The 27500-nt window shown below is 41.1% G+C and overlaps 1 protein-coding gene across 1 annotated transcript in view; it reads right to left on the bottom strand.

Annotated features, from left to right (window-relative positions):
* Nucleotides 1–27500, bottom strand: part of tmem266 (transmembrane protein 266) — a 29232-nt gene that overhangs the window by 848 nt on the left and 884 nt on the right. Inside the window, exons 2-11 of the mRNA XM_068723797.1 lie at nt 26147–26256; nt 19820–20008; nt 8337–8491; nt 6757–6830; nt 5724–5780; nt 5373–5511; nt 4734–4849; nt 3370–3562; nt 761–823; nt 1–665 (exon numbers count right to left, since the gene is read on the bottom strand). The exon at nt 1–665 is cut by the window's left edge and continues 848 nt beyond it. Of these exons, the coding sequence (XP_068579898.1) occupies nt 28–665; nt 761–823; nt 3370–3562; nt 4734–4849; nt 5373–5511; nt 5724–5780; nt 6757–6830; nt 8337–8491; nt 19820–20008; nt 26147–26160 (1638 nt within the window). The 5' untranslated portion in view covers nt 26161–26256 and the 3' untranslated portion in view covers nt 1–27. The remainder of the gene's footprint in view (nt 666–760; nt 824–3369; nt 3563–4733; nt 4850–5372; nt 5512–5723; nt 5781–6756; nt 6831–8336; nt 8492–19819; nt 20009–26146; nt 26257–27500) is intronic.

The raw sequence follows: 27500 nt of genomic DNA, 5'->3' as shown, positions 1-27500 counted from the left end.
TGTGAAGTCCACATGTTGGGCAGAGTCTTATGTCTCTGACAGACGGTTGACCGGGATGTCCACTGGCTCCATCATCCTGTACTTCTCCTCTAGAAGAGGCTCTTTGCCCTGCAGATGGATGAGAGGCTTGGAGTGCAGCCCGACTCTGCTCTCCTGGTTCCTCTTGTTGTAGATGTTGACCCTGTGCTCCAGCTCAGGGCTGGTTTTGGTGGAACCCGCTGGGCTGGGTGGTTTAAGGTTGACAGGGTCTAGGCCCTTCGGGGTGAGACAGGTATTCTCAGAAAGAGAGGAGAGCAGCTCCTGCATCACAGCGCTGGGACTGCCACGCGGCTGAGCGCCCAGGGCCAGAGGGCTGCTGTACGGCGGAGGGTAGCAGCGTTGGTCACTGTAATCTGTAGAGGTGGAGGCCTCGCGCACCGTAGAGCTGCAATCCGTGGTGGAGCCCAGCGTGTGGCTGCTGATGCTGTGCTGCCGGATGCTGAAGCTGCTGCGGGACACCGTGGTGGTGGACGCTTCGCTGACGGAGCTGCCGGTGCGCCGCAAGCGACTGGACGACACTGCGTCTACACTCATCAAAGAGGAGGGAAGCTGGCTGGGGTTGTTAGGCAGGTGCACATCTATGGCAGCTGTGGTGATGACTCGTGCAGGGTCTGGGATACCCATATCTACAAGAACAGAACACAACGCACAGTGCCGTGAAAAAGTGTGGCGCTACATGGACCTGTGGAAAAGAGGGAAGCAGGATCGTGTCGGTGCTCACCACTGCTTGCCTCACTGTAGTACTGGCTGATGTAGTTGTTCATGTCATCCTGACCGTGGTGATCTGAAGAGGATTAAAAATGGACACCTGATGTTATTTGTCTCGGACACAATGAAACTGAATCCAGTGTTAATCATAGGTAGTGTTTCACAGTCCAATGAGCAATCAGTAGCTTTTAAAATTATTTACAATCCATACAAGTTGGTTATAGTTAGACAATCAAAAGGAGCAACATTACTATAAGTCCTTTAGTTTAGTATTTACTTAGTGAATTGTATACTATACTGTATAATTATACTTTAGTTGTAAGCAGATGTGTTAATTAACAAGTATATCTCCTCCTGTGGGCCCCCATGAGTGAAGGTTGATGTGTAAACAGATAATGAATAATAATATAATAAAACACAGTTGTAATAATATAAATTTCTACTTTCTATCTTATTATGAGAATTTATGAATGCTGACAAATACTATATATTAAAAAAGGTTCTGACTGTGCATCTGCTTACAACATTCATCATTTTTTAAAAACAATGTATTACATGTTTGTATACCGCTTACAATTGCTGAATAGGTAATAGTAAAATGTTATCTAGAAAGCTCATGGTACCTAAATATAGGAATGCAGCTAATTATTATTTTTATTTTAGTTAATCATTTGAATAAAATTGCTTGTTTCATCCAACCAACAGTCCAAAACCCAAAGTTATTCTTTTTTCAATCACATAAAGCAGAAACTCTTCATATTACAAAAAGGTAAAATGAGAAAACATTTCTATTTTTGCTTGATAAATAACTTAAGATAACTAAGCAATCATTACAATAAACAAATTGCTTAAGCATTAAAACACTTAATGTGGATGTGGTCCCCAGATCCTAAATCAGTCCATGTGTTTCCTTTAAGTGCTATTCAAGGTCCCACAGGACTGTTAGATGGCTTACATTCAATTGTGTTGGTGTTTCACATATTCATTTTATGAATATCCCAAGAGGGGCCACATTGTTTAGCCTAAACAGTGACAGGGACCATCACCAGATGATCAATACCTCATGAGTACATGTACAGTGTATGAGGAGCAGCCCCAGTTGAAAGGATGTCTAGAAACACCGTGGCTCAGATGTATGGCAGGTCGCACTATGATTTATGATTTGATGAAGCAAAAGCCTCACTGTTTTGAACACTGGCATCACCTGCACTGACAGCGCTTTGCTGGTTGAAGTCCTGTAAGTTATGATCTGTCACTAGAATCTTGATGTGATGAGACTGATGCTTTTGACAAGAGGACACCAACTAGTATTCACTGTCCTACAGCCCAGCATGGAGCTTCAGAGCAAGGGGTTGTTTGCTATTTGCAGAGGTGTCTGGTTTTTGCAGGGATATGTTGTGCTAATTTAGTTTTTTTTTTTTCCTCTCTTACTTTCAATAAGCATGAAGGTCTAGTGAAACAACGCTACATTCATATGTTAGTTATTAGCATTGTGTTATTTCTGACTGATGAGTGTTGCTGTTTAGAATGAGGAAGGATTATTTAATCCTCTAAAAACGCCTGAAGAATTGAAACCTGCAACTTTGTATGTAGTGAGTACTTTGGTTACATGGTATGTAATGAGTGCCTTGATAATATGGACTATAATGAATCATTTAATAAAATGGACTGAAATTATTGGGAAATATATCATCAATGTACATTAGGGGTGTTGCAATGTACCGGTTACCTTTTTTTATGACATACTATACTATGATGTTTTATGACATAAATAACTGTCTTTTTTGACATACTATATTAGGAATTTTTGATGAGTTACTAAACTTTGACTTTTTATGTCATACTATGAAATTACTTTTTATGACATACTAAACTATGACTTTTTTGACATACTATACAATTACTTTTTAAAATACTATACTATGCATTTATTGACATACTAGACAATGATATTTTATGACATTATATTAGGAATTTTTGGTGATTTACTAAACTTTGACTTTTTAGGGCATACTTTACTGTGACTTTTTTGAAATATTATGCAATGACTTTTCTGACTTTGTATACTATGTCGTCTATGACACACTATACTATGACTTTTTATATGACGTAATATACTGGGACTTTTTCATGACATATCAGCATGACTGCTATGACATACTATACTATGACTATTAATGACTTACTATAACTATGAAATGTTTTGTCATACTACACTACAACTTTTAAATATATACTAAACATTGAGTTTTTATGACAATATATTAGGAATTTTATGACATACTATACTGTGACTTTTTATAATATGTTATGCTTTGACTTTTTAAAATACTATACTATGCATTTATTGAATTACTATACTATGACCTTTTATGACATATTATATTACGAATATTATTTTATTTTTATTTTTTATTCAACCTTCCAGCATGAGCTAACTTCTCTACCATTTCAGCCACCCCTTATCTTGAAAGGCTCAAGAGACCGAGGAGTGTCTGCAATCAACCATCCTCTTTGTGCGGACATGGCACACCGTAGAAAGTACTGCTTAGGTCTTCCCTCATGGTGCAGAGAGGTCTTTGATAGCCTGTAAATAGCCTGTTGGGTGTTCCAGACGGTTACCTGCAGGCCCCCCAGGCTCTCTTGCTTTAGCTGGCCCGTGATGCTCTGATGCCCCAGAGGCCAGTCCGTCCACCTCCTGGAAACTGTTGCTCTGTTTACCCCACATGTGGTGGATCTGCATGGCTGCTTCACGCTCTGCTACCAGATCTAGGTCCTGCTGGGCCAGGTGGGCCCTCAGCTGCCTGATTTCAAACTGGAACGAAAGAAAGACAAATCAGATGACTGCGAAAAACTCCTGAAAGTAACAACACACAGAACTATATATTCTACTCACTAAAATTCCATCTACTATTGTCCAAGCATTATATTAGCATTATATTTACTATATTGCTTGCATCACAGTTCAACTTTTCATATACAGTACAGTGAGCTTATGCCAAAGTGCACATTTTCAACCTCTCTAACATTGTGTAACGCTTGGACATACAGTAGAGACTGTTCTCCTCTGGGCAGACATTTAGAGCACTCAGTGGATGCACTTGCAGCCATACTTATAAAGTTCAGTTATAAAGTTATTCTTCAGCTTACTAATATGACTTACTAACAATATTAGAACTATCATTATCAAATTGTGAAGTAGTCAATAGATTGCTTTGAGATAATGCACAGTACTGGCTATCCGATACCCACAAGACTTCTGTAAATGTGTTATCTCATGATAAAATAGGATACATTTTGTAGGCCTCTTTTATGCCCTTTTAAGTACTTATTTTTTCTTGCATAGTGCTTTGCTGCCCTCTGCTGATTACATGCAGCTATACATTGTAGACTTCAAGGCAGAAATGCAAATCTGAGTTGTCTCAAGTATGGAATGGTTGTAAAGAAGGTAATACCATCTGCTGCATACCATCTGCTCTGCTTAGAGCCTTGTATAGCCATATCTAAGGAATTCAAAGCATGTATTGTATTATCACCACTCTTTTATCCATTGCATATGGTATCAGTATTGATTAGTTCTTTGGTATATGATCACTTTAAACAGTGTAATATTAAAAAAAACACACACACGAGGAAAAATTGTATTTTGGCCCTAAAAATGGATATAGACTAATGCCACTCAAAGTAATATGAAAATATTGTTTTTAATTAGGCATAATTTATCTAAACATTATTAGGGATGTAATAATGACCGTAACCTATTTTTCAATAACAGGAACTCCAACTAATGACAGCTTATAATTGACTAAATCTTAACACATCCCTCTAGCCTCTCAAATCCAGAGATGCCGACAAGTCCAAGTTGCAAATCCAAGTCAAGTCTCAATTCTTTGAGGGGCAAGTCCAATTAAAGTCTCAAGTCACTGTGACTGGAGTCCCCATCTCTGCTGTAAGGTAAAAGATATGAGAAAGATGAGAGGACATACTGCCTGTTCCTGGCAGATCTGGGTGAGACGGTCCAGCTGCTCTTCCCTCACCGCCTTGGCCTTCTCGTACTGCTGGATCTCCAGCTCCATCTCCACCTTCACTTGCAGCACATAGGCTAAAACAATAAGGTATATTATAGTCAGTTTGCCTTCTAAAGAAACAGGTAATCTTTTGTTTTTCAATCTTAATTTCAACTGAACCTTACATTGACTTAATTCATTCATTCCTCCTCCAAAAGTGGATCTTGCAGATAGTGTATTATTGCACACGCATCTTCTAAATATCAAAGTCAACTACTATCAGCCCTTTGACCACGTACTGTACTATATTCAAAAACCACAAGGGGGAGCAACACTGTTCAAAAAGCATTCCTCCTAATAAATAAAAACCTATATGCACCTATATGATAAAAAAGATGTGCATGTAACATCTGTTGTTTGAGCTTTGAACCATGGGTTCATTACGACAGACTATGTACTACCTGATGAAAAATAAAGAAAAAACACAAACAAATAATTGAGCAAACAACCTCAATATTGAATGTAGCCGATACCGCAGAGAGCACACTGCAGTATCTATCTCTGTGACCTGACAGTAAAGGACAGGATACAAAGGACATCAGTCACTCCCAGCCTCACCATCAATGATCCTCTTGACCCTCCAGATGCGCAGTGTGATGATGAGACCGATAGCGTCCCAGGGGCTGCTGGGGCCATTGGCCACTGTGGAGGCCACCATGGGGGCCAGAGAGAGGACGATGACAGCTCCATCAAACACCTGATCAACACACACACACACACACACACACACACACACACACACACACACACACACACACACACACACACACACACACACACACACACACACACACACACACACAGCTGCTGTTATGTCTGTAGCTTCCACAGCGGTATGACATTGAGGGAAAGACACTGCAGTGAAAGGAGCCCCAAGTAACAGGACTAATGGGACCCATGGGAGCTTACCTCTACTTTGTTCTCTATGTAATCCCATATCCCCAACACCACGATCCTGAACACCGTCTGAGACAGACAGAGGGACAGAGATGGAGACAGAGAGCAGGTTACACACAGGGCGAGATGGAAGAAAACAATGACAGCTAAACAGTGTGAGACTGGATGGTGTAGGCTGAGCATACTGGGTAGTAATTTCCAATAATTAACCTGACAGTCCCTGTAAGAGGCATTTGCAATCTTTCATCCCCCCACAATTCATCAATGACATCATATTCATGCACATCACAGGCAGTGCGATAGGATTTCATCCAAACAATTAGAGGCACTGCATTTAGCTCCTTCTGCTGACGCAGCAGGGGCTGCAGAGAGCAAACAACTCTCCCTTTGTCGCCGTTCCTCTTCTGCCATCCCCTACCCTCCTTCCTCGTTTCAGATATTCAAGGTTGCACTTAAGCAGAAATCATCCTCCCTGCTGTTTCTATTCATTCAATGTGTCACTGGGGCTGGGGGGAGGCTGCTTTTATTGATAAGTAAAACTCCAGCTACACAAAAGTTAGCAGTGGGGTGGTCAAGTGTAGGGAACTAAGACAAATGTGGCTGAATGTAAAGAAAATGGTAATCAATACGGCGCACCTGAGGCCTAGAAATTATTTAAAACTAGCAGAACAGAAAAACTCCATCTGCATTTTAAGGTGTTTGTGTTGCATATCAATCGAACAACCCGAGAGGGACCAACTGTGCCAGCATTAACAACAGTAGTTATATGGTTTTTTTTCAGTATACTGATGTGATTTTGTAGTCACTTTTGTTAAGCACACTTTTAATAGAGTCGTACACAACTTCACCTCTACTAATCAAAATCTAATCAAGCTGTGACAGAGGACACGGGGCATTTCATGGTGTTGTTAGTATTCTAATGAGGATCTGTCAATGTACCTCACTGGCCCCACATACTGCACAACATAGCATTAATCGACAGGCTGCTGCATCAGCCGTAACTGAGACTGTGTTTGTGTTGAGCAAGGGGAAGACAGAGACTCACCTCAGTGAAGAACACAGAGAGAATAGCCAGGCTGATCCAGTGGATGATGCTGGCAAAGTGGAATGCATTATTAACTGTAGGAATAAAACAGAATAACTGGTTATTTTTAAGGACAGTTTCTGTGACATTAAGTGGTGAAAGATGTATGTTTTGATTTTTGTTGGTGTTTCTAACAGCCTTTACCTGCTGCGTAACACTGACGAGGTGCAGTAAAGTGGAAAAAATGAGCACATTCATGCACACATACATAAATTATAGAGGCATGAAGCAATTCAAAACATACTGTGCATGCATGTGTCTGTAACTTCCTGTTAATTCATCAGGCTAATTGTGGACAGCCTGAAACAGCACTCGGCTGTCAGCTGAGGCATTTCTCTTCACGCTTTACCTCTCCCCCCATCTGTCTGCGTTTGCTGTGTTCAGTGATCTGTCTATTAGTCCATTCATCTTCCTCAAGTCCTCCCCACATTCTTCCACCAGCCAACTCTGTATTGCCTGATTTCTTTGTCCGCTAATCTCCCTTCACAGATTTGTCTTACTTTTCCTTTGTCTTGCCTGTCTAGTCAGTCAGTCAGTCCGTCCCAGGGGAACATGCATTTGGATACTGCCGGAGCGACATCTCAGCTCTGTGACATCAAACAGGTATGACCCCTAACCTTCCACTTATAATAAATGAGGATGTCTCCACCATACCAGATGATGTAAATGAAGGCAATACTGGGGTGACATGAGTCATAGTGGTATTTTGACCACTTGACGTTTTGTGTTAACCGTGGAATACTAATAGGAGAATTATATTCCCCAGATCATGATTGATCGGAGCCTCTGGTCCCATGATGGGTCATCAGTGACACAAACTAATTATACAGTTAAACATAGACCTTTTGCACATGCTCACATACGTGTTCTGTGTACATCTATTTGTGTTTTTTGGTCATTTTCTACACGTACGCACACACACACACACACGTGCACGCACACACATACATAAATATATACATATACAGACATACATACATATATACATACAAATATACACACACACTATTATGATTATCTGCCATAAAAAAAGGCTTGTCAGAAAAGACGGCTGTCTGTATGCTGAGTATATTGGTAACAGCTGTTACCTCCATTATATCGCCAGGTGCAGGTAAATGGTGCCTATATATAATTAAAAAAACACCTTCACCTTTTTGTCGCACTGTGAATTTTTTTAAAACATTTTCTTTGCTTTATAGCTTTATGAACCAATAAAATTCCATTCAAACTGCAGCTCAGTCAAACAATATTGAGTGTACAAGATCTATCTGCAGTTTTTGTGCAAATTAAAGTTCTAGTAAACATACTTCTTTGTCATACTGTAGATCTCGAGTCAATGCATTGCCCCAATGCCTTTGTATAGTAATTAATAAACAATATTGCAGTCCACTTCTCTCCCTCTTCTAAAATGCTATTGCAAGCCAGGACTGTACACAATGAGTGTAACAAACCCCTTCAGCAAAACACTGTCCCCAAAACCACTTCCTTATTATATTGATGATCTCAGGTGATTTTACACTGTCTTGTTTTCTACCACTCACACTGCAACAGCTTGATGTCTATGAGCAGCTCCAGGGTTAGCAGCACCACCACCAGAATGACACAGGCCACCAGGAAACAGTTGAAGCCCGCCGACAGCAGACAGACCTGCCACAGCGATGCCCTTCGCCCACAGCATGGCTTTAACCAGTTCGACCTGACCAGGGGGGAGAGGGGGTGAGAGACAGAGAGGGGAAGAAAATGTGGTTAGAGGAGCTGTGTGTGCAAAGATAAATGGTGTGTCTTGTTGCGGTGTTATTTCAAAATGTAATACTGGTACAGAGTGCATGTCTGACAGGCAGCATGCAAGGTCAAATCAATAAAACACAAGAAACGTCAAGATACACAAATCATGAAGTGTATTCAACCTTGACTTTGCTCTGTTTTCTATCAGTCAATGTTCTTCTAAATATTTCTCAGCAGAGGGCACTATTCTGAATACAAATTCAGAGCATGCGCGCTAAAATTAATTCACATCTTAAATTTGATGGGAAGCATAAATACATGGCACTGAGATGATATATTAGTATGAAATAATTCATATGAATTATCTCATACTCATCTCATTATCTCATACTCATCTCCTCATAAATTTGTTTATTCTAACCTTTCCTGCAACCCTCCACTTCCCGGTCAAGCTCTCCTTTTGTACATCACCAGTGTAGCGGTCTTACTGTTACACCCATTCATTTTTGTTTGCCTATTTTTGGAAACGGATTACATGACATCTGTTGTAATCCAAATTTGAGCATTAAATATTTTGTTTTCGTCCTATCTGAACATGCTTGTGTGTGTATAAAACACTAATAGATTTAATTATTGAAATATCAGAACATCTATACTGGAGGTAATACCTGACTCTGTGGTCTTATCGTCTCTAGATTTGCTTTGACATGATACACAACTAAAACCTTATAATAAAGTGTGGTTTTGGCTAGATTAGAGTCTCCTGTGTTTAATTCCCCTCCCTGCTGCATCACTGGGCGACAAGACAGCTCTCTGAGTGAAAACTGGCCAGGTTGCCCATCTGGGCAACTGTTTAGCTAACAACCAGGCTGGTAGTTAGCTCACTGGCTCTACTCTTGTTGTAGCTCTGGAGGACTGAGTAGCTGGCTGGCTGACCGCATGATGTAATTCTCCTGGCATGACAGTGGGGCTGCATGTGCACCATCTGGAGGGTGTAGTCGCACCTGGCTGGCTGTTGAGAGACCATCACTCATAATTCCTGAACCTAGAATGTGTCATTTCTTCCACTGGTTAAGCAGCGACTGCTTTATACACCTTCCTCAACATTGCTATGTATTTTCCATTAGTTTGGAGTGTCCTTGTATCCCTCTTGTGCTGGCTCCTTGGCCAGGTACATTGGTTCTGAAGATGTGAGTGTCTTACCTGCCTTAAATCCATACCAACTCTCCCCTTCAAGTTCCACCAATCAGAAACTGACTGACTGAGACTCCTGGGGATTTATGGTCAATAAATAATGACAAATTTCCAGGAGGCACACAGGGCTTTCCCTTCCTGTCACAGCCCTGCATTCCACGCACAAGCTACTCAGATGTACTCTTAGAAAATCAGATGCAGAAAAAGGAAGGTGTGTGTGTTGGGTTGCTGTCCTTTCTCTGAGGCAACACTGAGAAAGGCAGTAGGTTTCTTAAAAAAAAGAAAAGAAGCTATCTGTTGTAACCTGTCCCCCATAGGAGGAAAGCTACTGGCAATGTCTGTCAGAGGACAAAAGAGGATGCAATTTATTCTACTCTCCTCTTGGTTCACTTCAATATGAAGAAGGCAAACACAGAGAGGAAGCAGGGTGCAGCTGGTTCAAAGGCATTGGGACTCATCCAAAAGTGAACTGGAGAGAGAGCCAGGGAGGAAGGAGGGGGAGTTGGAGAAGGAAGAATGCGAAGTAATGAACAGAGAAAGATGCAGATTGAGTTAAAGGATAATTCCACTTTATTAACTTGGCTCTTATTTGTTGTAATTTGGCCTCATCCTCTTGGTTAGTATTACCAATAGGAATGATGGCCAAAATTACAACAGTTTTGCAATCACCAAGTTAATTGCTAAGATTTGTGTACGTGGCAACATTGATTGACAAGAGGTCCAAACAGGCATGAAATATTAGCGGTCAGGTATGAGGTATGACTCCCAAGTTAGCTAAACCTATTTGGAAGGAGGGCTGCGACCACTGGTCATTTTCTCAAATAATTGATCAATTGATTAGTCTATAAATTGTCAGAAAATAGCAAAAAATGTCTGTTGCAATCTGTTCAGACGTTTAGATGTCTAGATTTGTCCAAAACCCAAAAGGTGCTCACTTTATTATGTTAAAAGACAATGAAAAGTATAAAATCCTCATATATGAGGAGCAAAAAATAAGGGATTTTTGCAACTGTGGCCAACTGTACTTGTACTATGAGGGGTTATCATTGACATTTTGGGCAATCTACATTCTGGTTTCTTACAAATGACGTTGTTGAGCAGGAATCATGGCCACATTTCTAAAAATAATACTAAAATATAATAAAAGTTAACCATTAACCTCGGCTGTAGCAAAGGTACACATCATCTCCATGCTTCATCAAGGTCAGCAGAGAGGCTGGAGCTTGCCCATGTTTTGTCAATGCTCTCCCAGAGGCTAACCGGTGCAGCAACCCTCAGTACCAGCCAATGCCAACAGATTAGGGGCTCAACACCTGCAACCAAGAGGTGGTGGAGGGTAATGGTATCATTAGCAGATACCATGGAGACTCCCAAGCACCGATTTGTTCCCAAGGAACAATGTCAAACCCCATCTGCCAGTGGAGGAGAGCCAAGAAAAAGAAACATTTACCTAAAAGGTACGCCTAACACACAGTCATCGCACATTTATGGACCATTATTTAGAAGACGGAATGAGCAGCACACACTCCAAGAGACACCTCACTTACCTTCAGGACTGAAAAGCATGATTCAACTCATACTGTGTAGAATAATTCATTCCTACCACAAGCCAGGCAGAAAAGGTATTAGTTTAATAAACCTGTAAAGAAAAACCCTGTCTGGAAGCAGAGTAAATGGCAGTGATGGATTACTCCATGCTCGAAAACTTAATTTTAGGAAAATCACTTTAAACTTTGAATGCTGAGGACCTGAAGTATTTATGAGAAAATGAGGCTGCTTCAGTGGTGGAGCAAGTCAATGAAGGACATCCCCTCACTCTCTCCCAGGGTCACGGCATGCAGCACGCCTGCCTGCCTGCCTGCCTGCATACACGCATACATGCACACATGCACGCACGCGCGCGCACACACACACACACACACACACACACACACACACACACACACACACACACACACACACACACACACACACACACACACACACACACACACACACACACACACACAGTTAAGAGCAATGTGTGGAGGAAATGAGAGATTTAAGGTGGCATGTGTTGTGGACAGGTTCATAAAGACATCCAACAGGCCAGCAGCTGCAGTACTGAAGGAAAATCGAAGTGGTCTCGACAGCAGCGCAGAGCGAGGGGATTAGATCATGAGACCGATCAATAGTGGTCTCAGATGGAAGTGAAGGCATGCTGTACATGACGTCGGCTGCAGCGGGCCCTTGCAGCCGAATGGCCAGACTCAACAGAGCTGACAGAGACGTCAGGCAGAGTGACTGGCGCAGAGGAAGGTGTCTGGTCGCTCTGTTGGGGCCCATTCACACAGACGGTACAGCGCTTTGGCTCCAGCCCCAGCTAAGTAACTCTCACTGAGGTGGGGAGCCTATCACAAGGTGCATCTCTTTCATTAAACTGTCTCCTGTAATTGAGACACAATAAAATGCAATGTAAACTCATTAGATACTAGTTAAATAGAAATTAAATCAGAGAGGTGGTGCTATGTTTGTGTGTTTGTGAGTTAAGAGATTGAGTGAGAGAAAACGAAAGGGCTGCAAAGGGAAAAATTCATTCAAAGTAATGAGTCTCAAAGACTCTATCAACTTGTCTGAGGTATTGATTGAAACACAAATACACACACACACACACACACACACACACACACACACACACACACACACACACACACACACACAAGCAATGAACAGCTGCAAATACCAACCTCTCCCTCAGAATGTTTGCAAAGGAAAGCCTAAAATAGTGTCGCTATGAACGACACTGCTGTGCAAGGCCTCTAAATAATTGATTGCAACTCTTGATTGATGTCTTGATTGCACATTTACAACAGAGCACATTTTCTCTGTGAAAAAACTCTCTGTGAACATTAGTGTACAGACCTGTGGCAGCCCTCACACAATTACATTCGCTTCCAAAATGATTAATCATGCCATGAGTCTAAACACAAATCTTTACATGGTCTAGACATCTTCTCACTGTGCCTTGTGGCTATCCATTCACTTATTCAAGCACACCTAAACATTTGACTTTTGTTAATAAAGATGTACATTTTTAGAGGCACTTTTTTTGTCAAATTTGTCACCTCAATAAAGTAGTTCCCATCCTATTTGACCCTTGCCCCCCTCAAAATGAAGTAGCGTCTATATGTGACGCTTAATGCTCAAAACATCAATCAGATTGATTTATTTGAAGGATTTTTAGAGGCTTGAATAGGTAAAAGTATGAAAGATTCAACACACAGATATATAGAATGTGTAAACTTTTATCATCTTGTGAGCACTCATATTTATCTTGGGTCAGGTTAGGCCATCAAAAATGATAACAGAAATATATATATTTTTTTTTAAAAGTACCTCTGTTCATTTTATACATTATTTTGATAAGCTATGATCTTTCTCTGACTGTTAGCAAAGAACAACACTGGGGAAGTGCTTTTAAACTGAATACATCCTCTTTAAAGGTGTAAGGGACAATGTCAGATAATACTATGGCAGCATATTAAAATGATACTACTTGACTCAAGTTTTCTGTCTCCTATCAGTTACTCTCTCTCTGTACTGATAACTATATAGCCTTGTAGACTTCTACCAATTCACACCAATCTGCTGAACTCAGCAGGCTCGGGCAGGGGAAAATGGAACACAACTGTGCGCCTGCAGGCTATTGAACAGCAGAGGTTGAAGGGCTTCATCCCATTCAGGCTCATCATTAGACTTGTTCCTTAACTTCCTTTATACATTTGAAAGAGGCATTTCTTTTAATCCCTGATATATGCATTTTTTTCTCACTCAAGAGCTTATGTTTCCTGAGAAAGCATAGGTGGGGCATCTGACTACATTGCTTAAAAATCAAGACAAGTGCCAGCATAACAACTGGCTAAATCGTTTCCTGTGTAACCACTGCTGAGTCATCTGTGTTATCACAGCCAAAAGAGGCAAATAAGCCCAGAGAGAGGGAAAACCAGCTAAGCAATAAATATGCTGAACAAAGTGAAGTTATCATAGGTAATCAATTGCACTTTTTACTTCCACGTCTCATCGCTATTAATCTCTTACAGTCTCACGCCTGGGGAATTAGCAAACACTTTTGCTGTAAATTAACAAATCAAATGAAAAGGCCTAATCGATTACAGATGCCAATAAACAAACTTTAGGCTTTAGCATTCCCTGTGAGTAATAGGTAAACTTTTTTTTTTTTTTTTTACTTCTACTGAAAATACAGGCAGCTTTCCAGTACAACCCGCCCTTTCCATTGGTTTGCAAGCGTGATCAGCTATCATCTCTGCAATCGCATCCAACTCCATGGTACAACCTAGCAGAGGGAACTCTGAGCTGGTCTTCGCCAGAGAAATGGGCCACAGATACTAAGCAAATGGAGATGGATGGGGCTCCATGTGCAGAGCAGCAGACAAGCTGTCCCTGATAAATGGGTTTTCACCAGGACACTTGATCTCTCTTGCTCTCAGCCTAAAAAGCAATCTCACACTTTGCATGTCTGTGAATATTAACAAACCCTCAAACCCTGCACTCAAATGTCATCTATTGTGTCGCACATGGTGCCAGGCAAGAGAGCCAATTTGATGGAGAGGACTGTTCCTCTTTGGGTTTGAAATAGAGTCGGGGGGTGGGGGGAAGAAAAGCCTGTTCTTTTTTCTGACATCCATCAACACAGAACAGGTAGTATAGCTGTGGTTTCAAAGCCCTATGAAATATTGCTGCTGCCAAGATTCATACTAGACTCTGGCAAAGGTCCGTCAGTGCTATTTTCTACAGTCTAGATTTATTATTCCATTATACTTAAATCTTGAGTATTGTCAACCTAGGTGTGACTATGTGCATATTGACTGCTTTATTAATGCATTTTAGTGACTAGATAATTATATTTCATATGGGAAGTCTGAGTATTGTTGAGTAATGTATTAACTCTAGGCTGGCCTGGGCTCACTACAGCTTATCTAATACCCAATATTTCACCAGACACTGTATTAGCTAACTGTGGCTGTCACCATGCAACAAGGCACAGGGTTAATCCCACAATACCATCCAACATGAACAGATAGGACACTCTTCAAATGGATCCATTTCCTTATGATCTGCAGCCGGCTGCTTTGTGAATGAAAGTGTGGAGGAGGGTCTTCCTTCCTCCATCCTTCTCTTTATCTCCTCCACCTCCCCTGTCCTCCAGTCAAAGCAGCAGGTTGACCCATATGAACCATATGTCATTACAGCAGTGCCTCACACCTCTCAGCTTTGCCCCTGGAGATCAACGGCATATGCTACTGCTGCTGTGGGCAGCAGGCTGATCTGGAGATGATAACCAAAGACAACTGCAAGATGTGAAGCACACGGTCTCGAGACTGGGGCCAGGCAGGGAGATGTGGTCAGGATTAAGGTGGAAGAAAATCTCACCACAGCACCATACTACTTTGTTCAGACCAGTACAATTGAATTGCATTTACAGGGTAGTGTATAAAAAAACAACAACACAGATTTATCATGATTCAAGTCCTCCGAGTATGCTGTGATCATATGTGAACATATTCTGAAATGACTAAAGAGGGGAGTTCCATTAATTATCTTTCACAGCTTTTCCTGTTCAGGGTCGCGGGCTGGAGCCAATCCCAGCTGACATTGGGTGAAGGCCGGGTACACCCTGGCCAAGTCGCCAGACTATGGAAGGGCTTACATACAGAGACAGACAACCATTGACGCTCACATCCACACCTACGGGCAATTTAGAGTCATCGATTAGACTAAGCTGCATCTCTCGCAGAACCCGGAGAGAACCCACGCTGCCACGGGGAGAACATGCAAACTCCACACAGAAGGCCCGTCTAGCCCGGGAATTGAACCCCAGGCTCTCTTGCAGGGTGCTAGCCACCACACCACCGTGCAGCCCTGGAAGCCATAGAAGGGAGTTATTGGTGACAAAACAAATGTTTGGCAGTTGAAAATAACCTGTGATTACAACAACAGATGAAACAGATGCACACTCCATTATGTTACTTCCAAAAAGAGTGAGTTTGTTTATGCTTTGCGTACACACAAACAGCCATTGTCACTAACACTCATTACACAAGTCTATTAGGTCTATTATGTTGGTTAGGTTGCTACAGTTTAATCAATACAGCAACATGACAAAGCATTCAAATCCACTTAAAAAGCTGATATTCTGTAGTTTGCAAAAACATTACCCTTTAAAGCTGCAAGCAGCGATGAACGGGCCCTCGCATCCTCCCGCACGTCGGGGGTGACCGTCGGACAGCGCGCCCACGAGTCGGAATCTTTTTTCACGCATGGACTGCCTGACGCTGGAAAATATGCTTTGCAAATAATCCACCGGGTCCTGTATTCGCTGTGTGGCGCTACAGAACATGCGCAAACATGCATTATGTTGCTCTATATGTGTAAACCACATCTTGTAAAAGTCATGTAAATCGGATGCTGTTTGTCAGAAAACGCAGATTTCCTTTCGCCAGCAGGTGGCACTGTGGGCATTAGTGAAAATTAGCTTGTAGACATCCTCAGGCCATGAGTGTTATCAAGCATGGGAAGTTTAGGACCGTTTGGAACAAGTTACATCAGCTTTTTTCATGGGGAATCACGTTAAGTAGCTGTCCGCTATGACTAAGCCATTCAACCAAACCTAAAGCTTTTAATCATTTTTAATCACAAAGGTTCTCAGATTGTAGGCTACTGACCACATTTGAAGAGGATCAGACAAACTTCTGATTTACTTGAATGCCAACGTTGGTAACTCTTGGACCCTGGGCCTATTTGTAGGCCTCTGCTCGAAAATTGCATAGCCATACCAAAATGAGCATGGTTTTGCAAGTGCAAGGGAGAGACTCACCAATTTGATGACTTTTTATCACAAAGGCCTGAAGAGCACCCTGACCAAATTTGAGGTTGATCCCATGAATTCTGTAGGAGGACTTTGTTAAAGTACAAAGGCTGAAAACTGCAAAAAGTGACAAAAAAGCACAACATGGCGGGTTTACTGTAGCGCCCCCTAGTGGTTGAATGAAATAAAAATGTCAGGGTATGTTAAAGGATGCGATGTGCACATAAGCTGCAAATTTGGTGATTTTAGGACAAATGGTTGAGAGGTTGTGTATTTCAATATATAAGCCACAACCTTAAGACGTTTATTGGTCCATATCTTATAAACACAAAGAGATGATGTAGATCCAAAAATGATTCAGAGCAATTTTGGTATCAATTGAAATCAGCGTCTAGCAGAAGTTTGCAAAAATGTGTTTTTCACAAAATTAAAAATGGCGGAAAATCTAAGTAGGCGGAGTTTAAGGATCTGAGAGGCTTTTTTGTAGATCTAACGGAGGTGAACATGTGTGCTGAATTTCAAGTAAATCAGACATACTGGCCGAGGGGGTGCTAGAGAGCCATTTATTTACACACAAATATGCAACCAATATCAGATGGCTGTATTCACCAAGCCTGACAAGTGTGCAAAATTTTATGAGTTCTTGAGTATGGCAAGTCCTCCAAATATGCGCCCGATGTACTAATTGTATTCGAATTTCAATAAGGCCTTCGCGGCCCGCCGTTGTCGGTTGCTCGGGCCCTAATTATTTAAAAAGACAGCTTTTAAATGATACAAATGAGACACTACTTTAGTGATTAAAGGTGGATGTGATATTACCCTAATCTTGGACTTTCCAGCAAGTTCTGGAGAAGATGGTACTGCCAAAATCTATTAATATTTCCATCCAGCTCACTACTGCATAGAATCGGCAAGGACTGCGTGTGCCCCTTGTAGACCGCAAGAACATCCACCTCCTACATAATCGCCCACGCCTCCTGATAAAGAGCCATGAGGAGCTGCCATGCAAGACTATATGTGCACCTCTGGTGTGTATTATGTAGCTCATTTTTTCACAACCATATGTAGCAAAATAAAACCAAGGCCTTACCATCAAAATATTTTGTAATGATCTCTTACTTATCCCATCGCTGACCATTGGTATAAAACTATTCCTTTCACCTTCATGCTTTTCCTTTCACCATGTCCACATCCAAACCAAAGCCCTGTCCAGAGGTCAATATAAACTTTACAAATTAAAAAATAACCATATTTATGATCAAACTGAAATCAGTGCTCACCTGAGTCACGTCCACAAAAGGAAATACCTAAATATGAAAAACCTTCTCAGGAATGTAAGTCATTGTAGCTTGAGGAAACAAAGCCGCTAATCATCAAAATAAATGCACAAAGTCACTGCAACAAAATAAAGTGGGTATAGATTCTTGTACACAATCATTTACAAAAGTGCTAAAATTAGCCAGTAGTATGCAGAGGAGTCTCCGTGATGACAAATTAAAATAAACAAGAGCAAAATAGTTTACAGAGCAAAGTAAACCAGTTAGTTCATTGCCTTGCCATTAGGGCCTCTGTGTCATTCCTCTGATGTTACACATGTGAGTCACAAAGGCAGCCAGATTCTGCGGCGACAAGCTGTCTCTGTTGCTTTTTCCAAGATCGCTTCCAAAAGACGAATGTGTGTATGAAACTGTGATGACAGGTATGTCTTGGAATGCCTGTGACCTGGAAATCATGAATTCCAATCTAAAAAGGTCATTGAGCATACTGCAACATTCACTTGGGTGTCAGATTGCACGCTGTTTTCACTAGTCTGCTTCCTGGACTCTGAGAAAGGCGTTTCTCTGATAAGAATGAATGTCGACTTACTTTTCATGACAAAGAATATTCACATTGTTGACTTGATGAATCCCTCAGAGACATGTCTTGACACTGCATGACTTTTCCACTGCAAGATGCCAAATTCCAGGTGACCAGGGTGTCATATGGTGCTGTATGAGAGTGCCCACTGTGATGATAATTTTGCTGGGATGCCAGATCCTGCCCTCTGCTGTGGCATTGCTATGTACGCATTTTCTGCCCTTTTTGTGAGCAAGACGAAGTGAGAAAGCTATGAAGTACTATGAGAGAGTGGGTGTTTGGGACAGGACCCATCTGTCCCTGCTCTCCGTCCCACAGAGCCATCGGTCCGGACCGGGCCAGACCAGGCAAAGTCCAGCCAGACATGGTCAGCTGACACACCGGGGCTTGGATCGCGAAATGGCGGATGCTCTAATTAAGCTTATGCTGTTTGACGACTTTCTCTGCATGGATGCCAGCATCACAGCATGCCAAAGGGTTGTGAGTCACGCTTCCTGAGTGGAGAGCCACGGACACTTGCTACAGGGGTGCTCTAACAGGGGCGTGTCCTATCCTGACCGTATGAGCCTGCAGCATGGTGATAAGAAAACAACACAAACCCTGGACAAGCAGGCCTCATGGACAGAAACAGCACCGTCACAGGGCTCTGACATTTCAGGAAAGCTATGGTGCTAACAACACTCTTTGTTTTCTGCCAGAAATCGACATTATGAACAGAAGCCTGTCTGGTAGTGAGAAATTGCTGTGTCATTGAGCTGAAATGAACACATCAGTGGAGACATTGTCCATTTAACATGGTGACACTAATAAATTCATTGCCAAATATCCTCGACTCCCGGACTCTAATATAAAATGAGGGGTGATTCAATACGCCGGGTGTAATTACCATGTGCAATAACGAGCAATGGGAGAGGGACGGCAGAGCTTTTCTCTGCCAGGGTAGATTATAGATTGTGGTAATTGCGATTCTGCCTTAATTATGGATGTAGCACTTTCTCGCAACATCCCCAACACCATACTTCTAGTATCTTCTTAACTGTGATGGCCAACATCAGGAACATCAATCAATATGTAATTACATTTTGGGCTTTTTAGTATATAAATTAATTAGAGAAATATTTCATTGATAATCATGCTACTCTTTTATTTCCAACGTCCTTAAAGTGTATGATGTTTGATATGCTTCAAACGATGAAAGAGTTCACTTTTATGAGCTTCACAGTCCTTAAATGCAGTCCCTCTTTTTCTACACAACCACACTCAAGTTGCTGTTTCAGGCTAGCCAAAACCTCTCACAACTAGAGGTTTTTACTGACTGTGGTCAAACTATCAAGCAACAACAGAAAGTGAAGGGTGCTGTCGGAGTGGATTTGTGGGACGTACCCCTCTCTGTTGTCCTCTTCGTCTGGGTTTGAGATGAGCTGGGATCCAGCGAGGGATATGTCCAGGGCGGCCAAAGGCAAGTCTCTGTAGGCAAAGCTGACCAGCTGGACAGGGGCCACACACTGATTGTCCTCCTCCACCTGCTGGGAGATCACCTCCAGCTCCGAGGCTCCGGCCTTGGGAGGAGCCCTGTGGTACACACACACCACAACCAGAGCAGCATCAGAGTCATGTGCAGTATAATATGCTAGTGTCATGTTTAACTCGGTATACTTTAGCTAGTTTTTTTTCCCTGCAAAGGCAGTACAGTGCAAGGTTGTACGGAAGTGTGCCGTTTATTTGAATTAACCAGTGCACCTACTTGGGAAATGCTCCAGATAGCAGAGTGTGATAATAACTACTGGGACTATGCTTAATTTTGATGAATGAAAACACAAACATGGTGTGAAATTCCTTGTTTGCAGTGTTTTCTGGCACACTCAACAAGGGCACATTTACCTGGCAAGTGATAACAAGCTGATCTACATTTCTAAAAGCAGACTATGAAGTGAAGTCTCAAAGACAGTAAATATGGCAATTAGCATTCTCCAAATATGGAAATATTAACATTAACAATATATCAACTTAAACGACAAATCATATATACTTTACATTCTTCACTGATGTTTGGAATGATTGGTATTCATCACTAGAAGCTCAAACTCAAACTTGAAACTTGCTTGAGATGAATGATCTATTACAATGAAGAATTTGATGCATTTGCCTTTTTGCCAGCAGCTAACATTTTGAAAACTCTCCCTGATGGTGCACCTGATATTTCAGAATTGGCTGCCATTTAAACTGACACTCTTTTTACAACATTCATTCTCCAGAATTTTAATTTCTGTAAACATTGTGCGACTACTGAATAGTTAAGATTTTTCCAGGTAATAAAATAACTCATAACATGCCTGTTTTCACTGATGGTTTACCTAAGTTTCTACTATAATGACATTAATGGAAACCAATGGCTGCTTGAAATCTATATAAAAACACACTTGTGTCAAAACTTGCAAAACTAGCATCATCATCTTACAACCAACATTTCTTTTCAAATGGGATACATTTCCATTTTGATATATCCACTGTATTTTCTTTGTGAGGTTTGTTATATTCAGCAGAACCAGACAAAGAGTCATTTTATCTGCCATTGAGGTCCTGAAACTTAAATGCCCAGTGAGGGCTATGATCCTTCAAGCTCAGCCAATAGCGGACAAGGAGAAGTCACCTTGGAACAGGACTCTCAAACGGCTTGGCAGCTGTCCCAGTGCAGCCAGTGTGGAGACATCAATAACCCCAGTGCTTAACAGTGGAGGAAGGCGTTGATTACACGACAGAGGGAACAAAGGCCATTGGCTTGGTGAATTCTACAACCTCTGTGCTGGAGGTGAAACTGAGTGGGAGGAGACAGTTAGTAAAGATCACTGAGCAGACCCACCTTCCTGTTAAATGTTAATTTAGGCAGGGCAGGAAAGGAAACTAGGTTTTTTTCCTGACTTACTTCTTGACTAATAGTGGTTTAATGGACTCTTTTGAAAGGTTATTTTGTTATTCTCACAGAAAACCAAGAATCACTTGAACTATATCAACTTAAAATGGCACAATAGGACAATGGAACACAAACTCTTTTTCTTGTGTCCTCACTACATTAAATGCCTTGCGCTTCCTCTTTTCGCTATGCGTATCCTGCTAGATGTGTTGTTTAGCCTGAGGGTCAAACGGCCATATATTTACATGCACGCCACAAAACCCCTGCAGATCCCAGTGTTATCTGTGAACTTGGCACCTCTGACCAACCGCAACAAGGACGCTAATCCGTCATGACACACACAAACTGTTCACTGCATCAAAATCACATTTCCAGACAATCACAGAGTGGGCCAGGAGCCATTATGTACAGAGCCCAGTGTAGTGGCTGGTTGCCATCCTGGGGAGGGAGTGGAGGCTTCACATCTGAACACCATGCTCCCTTCAACAATGCAGGCAAGGACAGCCAGTAGCATGCTAAAGGCTGGGATCTTTTCAGAGGTCTGTGATATTAGCAATGCCCAGAGGAAGCAAGAAGGTTAACATAGAGCATGCATGGCTTGAGGGGAAATCTCATATAGATATCCCATATAGAATAAGAGCTAAGTCTCATCATGAAGCCCAAAAGGCTAAAAAAATATGCTTCTACGCGAGCTAATGTCACTAAATGCTGGTCTGGTTTTATTTTCCATGGTATTGTTCTTACAGCCACGTCAGGCTGTAACTGCACTAACATGTTATTTTATATTATTGTGAAAAATACTAAGATGAAACTGGTTATAGCTCAACTTTTCATCTATTCAGCACAGCTATTACAGTAATAATATTATATTTCACAAAAACAGCAACTTTAACTGGTAACCTGATTCAATTCAGAGGTGAAAGTTATAATACATTCTTAAGAATTTGTAGTTTGTGTTGATATTAATTTGTGTTTTGGAGAGTACTGTAGTTTTAAACCCCATTTTGTCTTTTGAAGGAGGTCTATTTCTATTTTGTGTAATTATTGCCACGGATTGGATCTCCAAAGTAACAGTGATGCATAGTGCATGATTTTTACATCACTATAACTCACCATGCAGTGATCAACAGATACTGTATATAAATATATAATCGCCTGCTGTGACCTTTCCTTTCCAGTACTAACTTTAACAGTGAAATGCCATTTGTCACAACAAGATAGGCAAAATATCATTATTATTACATTGAATACAAAGAAATATATATGTGATCAGGTTTCTATGGTTTCATTATTAATATTCTAGATAAAGTGACTCCTCACATTTGCCCCTTTTGAGGAACAACAAGGTATAACCGAATAACACCCTGCATTCAGAGAGACTCCCCAGTAACATATTTCTTGAAAATACATACAAGAGCGCCTTTTCTTAACTAGGACATTTTCAATAGGAATATCTTCTTGGCAATATTCAGTGGTTCCATAGATCTGGAGTTTAAATGAATCACACTTGTAATCTATTCTAGCCTCCGTTTTCTGCAGCTGTCTGTGAGAAAGGTCCTCAAATACCACTTAAGTCCAATATTGCTGAACTCAACAGAAAGTAAAACTATATTATATCTTTTTACTCGGAATGCTAACATCAGCGCACACAAAGGAGGTTCAAATGCAGAATTAAGATACATCAGGAGGGAATATGTTAACTTCCAGGGCTGTAGCTGTGGCCGTGTTAACTGTTATTCACAATAGTGTGTGTTCATAGTAATATGTAAAGTTAAGACTAAAATCAATGTTCAATAAATCTTTTTTTTCAATGCTTCATGAATGTGTTCAAGTAATGTTATTTAGTATTTTCCTTCATACTTTTTGATATATGGTTAAGACAAATCTGCACCCAACTTGTCTCTGTGTTATATTGGCAGATAATAGTCTTTTGGGGTAAAAGGCAGTTGTGGCGAGTGGGAGTGGTCTTTCGCTCAAATTCCTTACAATTGCTGTAAAACTATAGCCGACATGTCCTACACTCAGCTATTCAACCTTCACCACTCAGGTGTGACTATACAGAGCAGCTATACAACTGTTAATAAAGTCAAACTAAACATTGACGACAGCTTATGTTCATTATAATGTGATGCAGGACAACAATAAACAGTATATAGCTATTCTATCAAGGTGATAAGGGATGCGATTGATGCCTGTCACTTTATATCTTAAATCACCTATTCTGAGCAATACATTCTCTACTGCTGTCCCTTCAGTGGATTTTAAAGTGCCTTCTCAGCATGAACTGGTGGTTTGCAGAGGGCATCGGTATCATTGTCATCCCGAGTGCTCACTGCCAAGGTATTTCTGGCCAGCTGTCGACATCCCAGCTGCTCTTTCTTACCTAATACGTTTGTATACCGACATTTGGCTACTACTTGGTGCACAGCCATTCACTGCCCTGATATGACCAGGAAAGTGGAACCAATGTGCCAAATCACTTATATGGGCACCGTCCAGATTTCCCAGCAGCAGCCCTGACAAAAGCTTCCGACACACTGGTACATTTGTAAGATCAGATCTTTAAGGCAATGCCTGCTCTTTCAAAGTCCAAGGGGAAATTACAGCAGTTCACAATTCCACTGCATCAATGAAGAGTGAATGTGTTTTGTTGGTCTTTGGCGTTTCCTTTGTACTGTTAATAGAGAAAATGCTTCAGCTGTCATTTTATGTCCGTATCACCTCAATGAAAGTAAAGCCTGAAATATTAAGATTTACTCTGCAGACATCCCAACAGCAGCATTCAAGTAATGTTGGATATAGACACACAGTAACACTTTAAAGGGTATTATTATTATTATTCTATATTTTTCTTATTGTCCAAAAAATCCTATAAAAAGGCTATCACGGACTAACAATGTGTTAGTCTGCTTTTCAATACTTCCCTCCCCTGCTTTGGCACCCAGACCCAAGTTCATCAGTTCCGACTGAAAAGGTAAGTCTTAAGAACGGGTCACAAATACATAGTTTGAATTAAAAAAGGGGCAAAGTCATTTCCAAAAACAGCATGGCATCATTGTTTTCTGCAAAAGTTAATCAAACTGGAGGAATGATGCATTTGTTGGGGACTACTTTCAGCCTATAGGATTAATACACAATTAATGACTCAAAATAAACTACAGTGCCCAGGTTCATCATGATGGAGAAACATTTCATCCTGAGCAACAGCGCGGCTCAGTAATGTGTTTTTAATAGTTTTTGGACAACAATGCATTACAGTCTATCAGGTTTTAGCTACAGAGACAATATTTGTTCATAGGAACAGATACATGTTGGTTTTGGTCATTTCATAGGATTTGTTTACAATAACAAAAATATATAGAATATTGTCAGACTTATTCTTTAAACCATGTACAGTCATTTTGAGATTTAATGTATTCTCTTAAAAAAGGGAATCTGTGTTTTGAAAAAGACGATGTTATGTTTGAGTAAGGGGAAATAACATTATACCTAATAAATGTATGTATTTAGAAACTTGCACTCAATAAATTAACTAATAAATAATAATAAAACCATGACACATTATAGCCTAAATATTTAATAGTTAAGACTCTTATTAGGCCCAAAAATGTATTTGAATGAAATGGACATCCAACAATTTTTATCAGACTTTATTCTAGTGATTGTCTAGGGGCCTTCATTATAAAGGGAAATTAAGAGCAGCAGGACACTGGATAATGTGACACAGAGGTTAGTTACAGTGAATCTGACCCTTTTTAAGGATGCTGGGCTCCTCAGGGTGTGCTGTTTGCTTTTTTTTTTTTTTTTTTACAAACAGCTTCAAAATGGACCAACAGGAACAGCGCTACCTCATCTTTCTTTGTATACAGTTTTTTAGAAAGACAGACAGACAGACATAAATACGTAACTTTTTTTAAGACATAGTTATGTGAAAAATGCAAGATAAATCCCTTCTAATTTGTTGTGTTTGAGCATCTAATAATTTCCCCATCCCGCCTCCCACTGTTTCCACAGCAGAGATGCTACAGGGCTCAGAGAGAGGGAGAGAGAGTGGGAGAGAGAGAGAGAAAAAAAAAAGGGGATTTACAGCAGCAGCAAGTCAAGAGAGCTGGGGTGAAAATAACTCCAAAGACCTTTCTCTGCATGAGAGTTTCCCATCTGTCACAGAGAGTCACTGTAATTCAGCAGCATTAAATCATGCCTTTGTACTACTAACCACTCAACACATCCTCTGTATTATCTGGTTACAGATGTTTTGCACCAACATTCTTCTTCAAATGGAATCAACTGCACTAATCTGCTGGTTTGAGGCCTGGACAGAGCTGGTTGGAAGCAGCATCCTGTGCCTTTAACCAAAAGATGCAGCTGACTGAACCCATTTTCCATTCACCCGTCACTCCACTCCACTCCACTACTTTCCCCCTGCTCCCTCTTTTCCCTTCTCTTAGCCCCAACCGTGGCTGTTATCAGAATGCAGGGTCTGTCTGGAGGACCACATACAGAGTAATTATTAATAAGAGAAGATGACAAGTGAACATCCCTCCTGAATGCTAAGAGATGCCAGCGGAGACTGGAGATGGCCAGCCAATTCCTCAATCTGGACGCTGGAAGAGGCTCCGCTTTTACGCTGAAGCCATTCGCATGAGGGTCATGAGAATATGCAGGTCCCATCCTGCTAATCGCATCCTTCCACACTGAGATGCCCTTTGCATAAGACTGCGTGTTCATAAATAGAGATTTGAGATTTCACACTCTCTCAGACACGTTTCAAACAAGGCTCTGGCGGTTGTTATACTTACTGGTGGTTGCTCATGTTGAGGTCTTTGTTGCTGCAAATAGACGTCCACACTAAATGACCCAAAGTGTGAAATGTGATTTCACCACTGCAGAGACCTGGCTCATACCACACCTATAGACAATATAAAAGAACAGTGTGATTACTACGAACAAAGGAAATCATGAAGCAAACTATGGGCAATCTCCAACTGCTGAGCAAGATTGTGAGATATGATTGTGAGCTTCAGAGCAGCTTTTTTTGCCAACTGTTGTTTCCAAGGTCAAGGATGAACATTTAATCTCAGAATCATGAAATATCTATACAGTTATGCAGTATAACACAAATGCATGCAAAATGATCAATGAAGTATCTGTGCTTATGCTGTTCCTGAAGGTGCACTATCTTAACTTCAGCTTTAACTATGTTCAACTATTTTCCTGGGGAGCACTAAACTGTAAAGGATTTTAAATCTCCTCCAATATACGCTCTGCTCCATGAATCAGGGACTTAGGAACATCACACCTCTTGCATAGCAAGTATAGCAGGATGCTAGCTCTTTGTGCCACGGGATAGAGAGCCATTGATGTCCAAGTCCGTTCAGTGAAAGCCCACTCCAGCTGCTTTGCAGGGAACAGACATGACACGAGTAGACAGGGAGCTCTCAAATGCATAGTTACTACTTAACACGTAATGTCCATTATTAAAAAAACAAAAAAACAAGCCCAGTTCTCAGTGTTACAAAGTAAAAGTAAAACTGAAATCAGCTGTCAGCAAGAGATGAATTTATATCGGCAATGCTTATATATTTGCATCATTGTTTGTGATTTTTTTTAACAATATTTCATGGATTCTGAAAAGCGTGTGTGACACACAGAGCTACAGTGAAAGCCTTCGGACATGGAGAGGTGAGGAGTCAGCATTCACAGCCGCAGCAGACCACAGCAGAGTAATGTAGTGAAGCACAGCAGATTAAATGCTACTCAGGATAAATCAGCCCAGGTCATTCAAGGGCTGAGAGTGACACTGTTTCACTGCAGCACCCAAAACATGTGGTCTCTTGCATTATACTCAGGAAAAAATATATTGATCTGGCCATCAGATGAGCTGAAAGTCACACAGCCAAAAGACCAAACAAGGTGCTTGACTTTCTGTAAGGAGAGCTGAAAGGCAAGTGGCATCAAAGATTGTTTCTGGGTGTAATTTACTGCAGAGCAAAGTATTTCTGGACACAAGTAAATCACAGTATCAGAGAGATTGAACTTCACAATCATCATCTTGAGCTGCCACTTATTACGGTCTACAGTAAGTGATTCATCAGCAAAGGTGGCTATCCACAAAGACAATTTTTACTATTCTATTTCACAAAAACAAGCACT

The sequence above is a fragment of the Cebidichthys violaceus genome, unplaced genomic scaffold (genome assembly GCF_023349555.1).
Source record: "Cebidichthys violaceus isolate CVI_PGR_0920_01 unplaced genomic scaffold, fCebVio1.0.p SCAF_3, whole genome shotgun sequence".
NCBI lineage: Eukaryota > Metazoa > Chordata > Actinopteri > Perciformes > Stichaeidae > Cebidichthys > Cebidichthys violaceus.
Note: the sequence above shows the minus strand (reverse complement) of the source record. Positions and strands in the feature narration are given on the sequence as shown.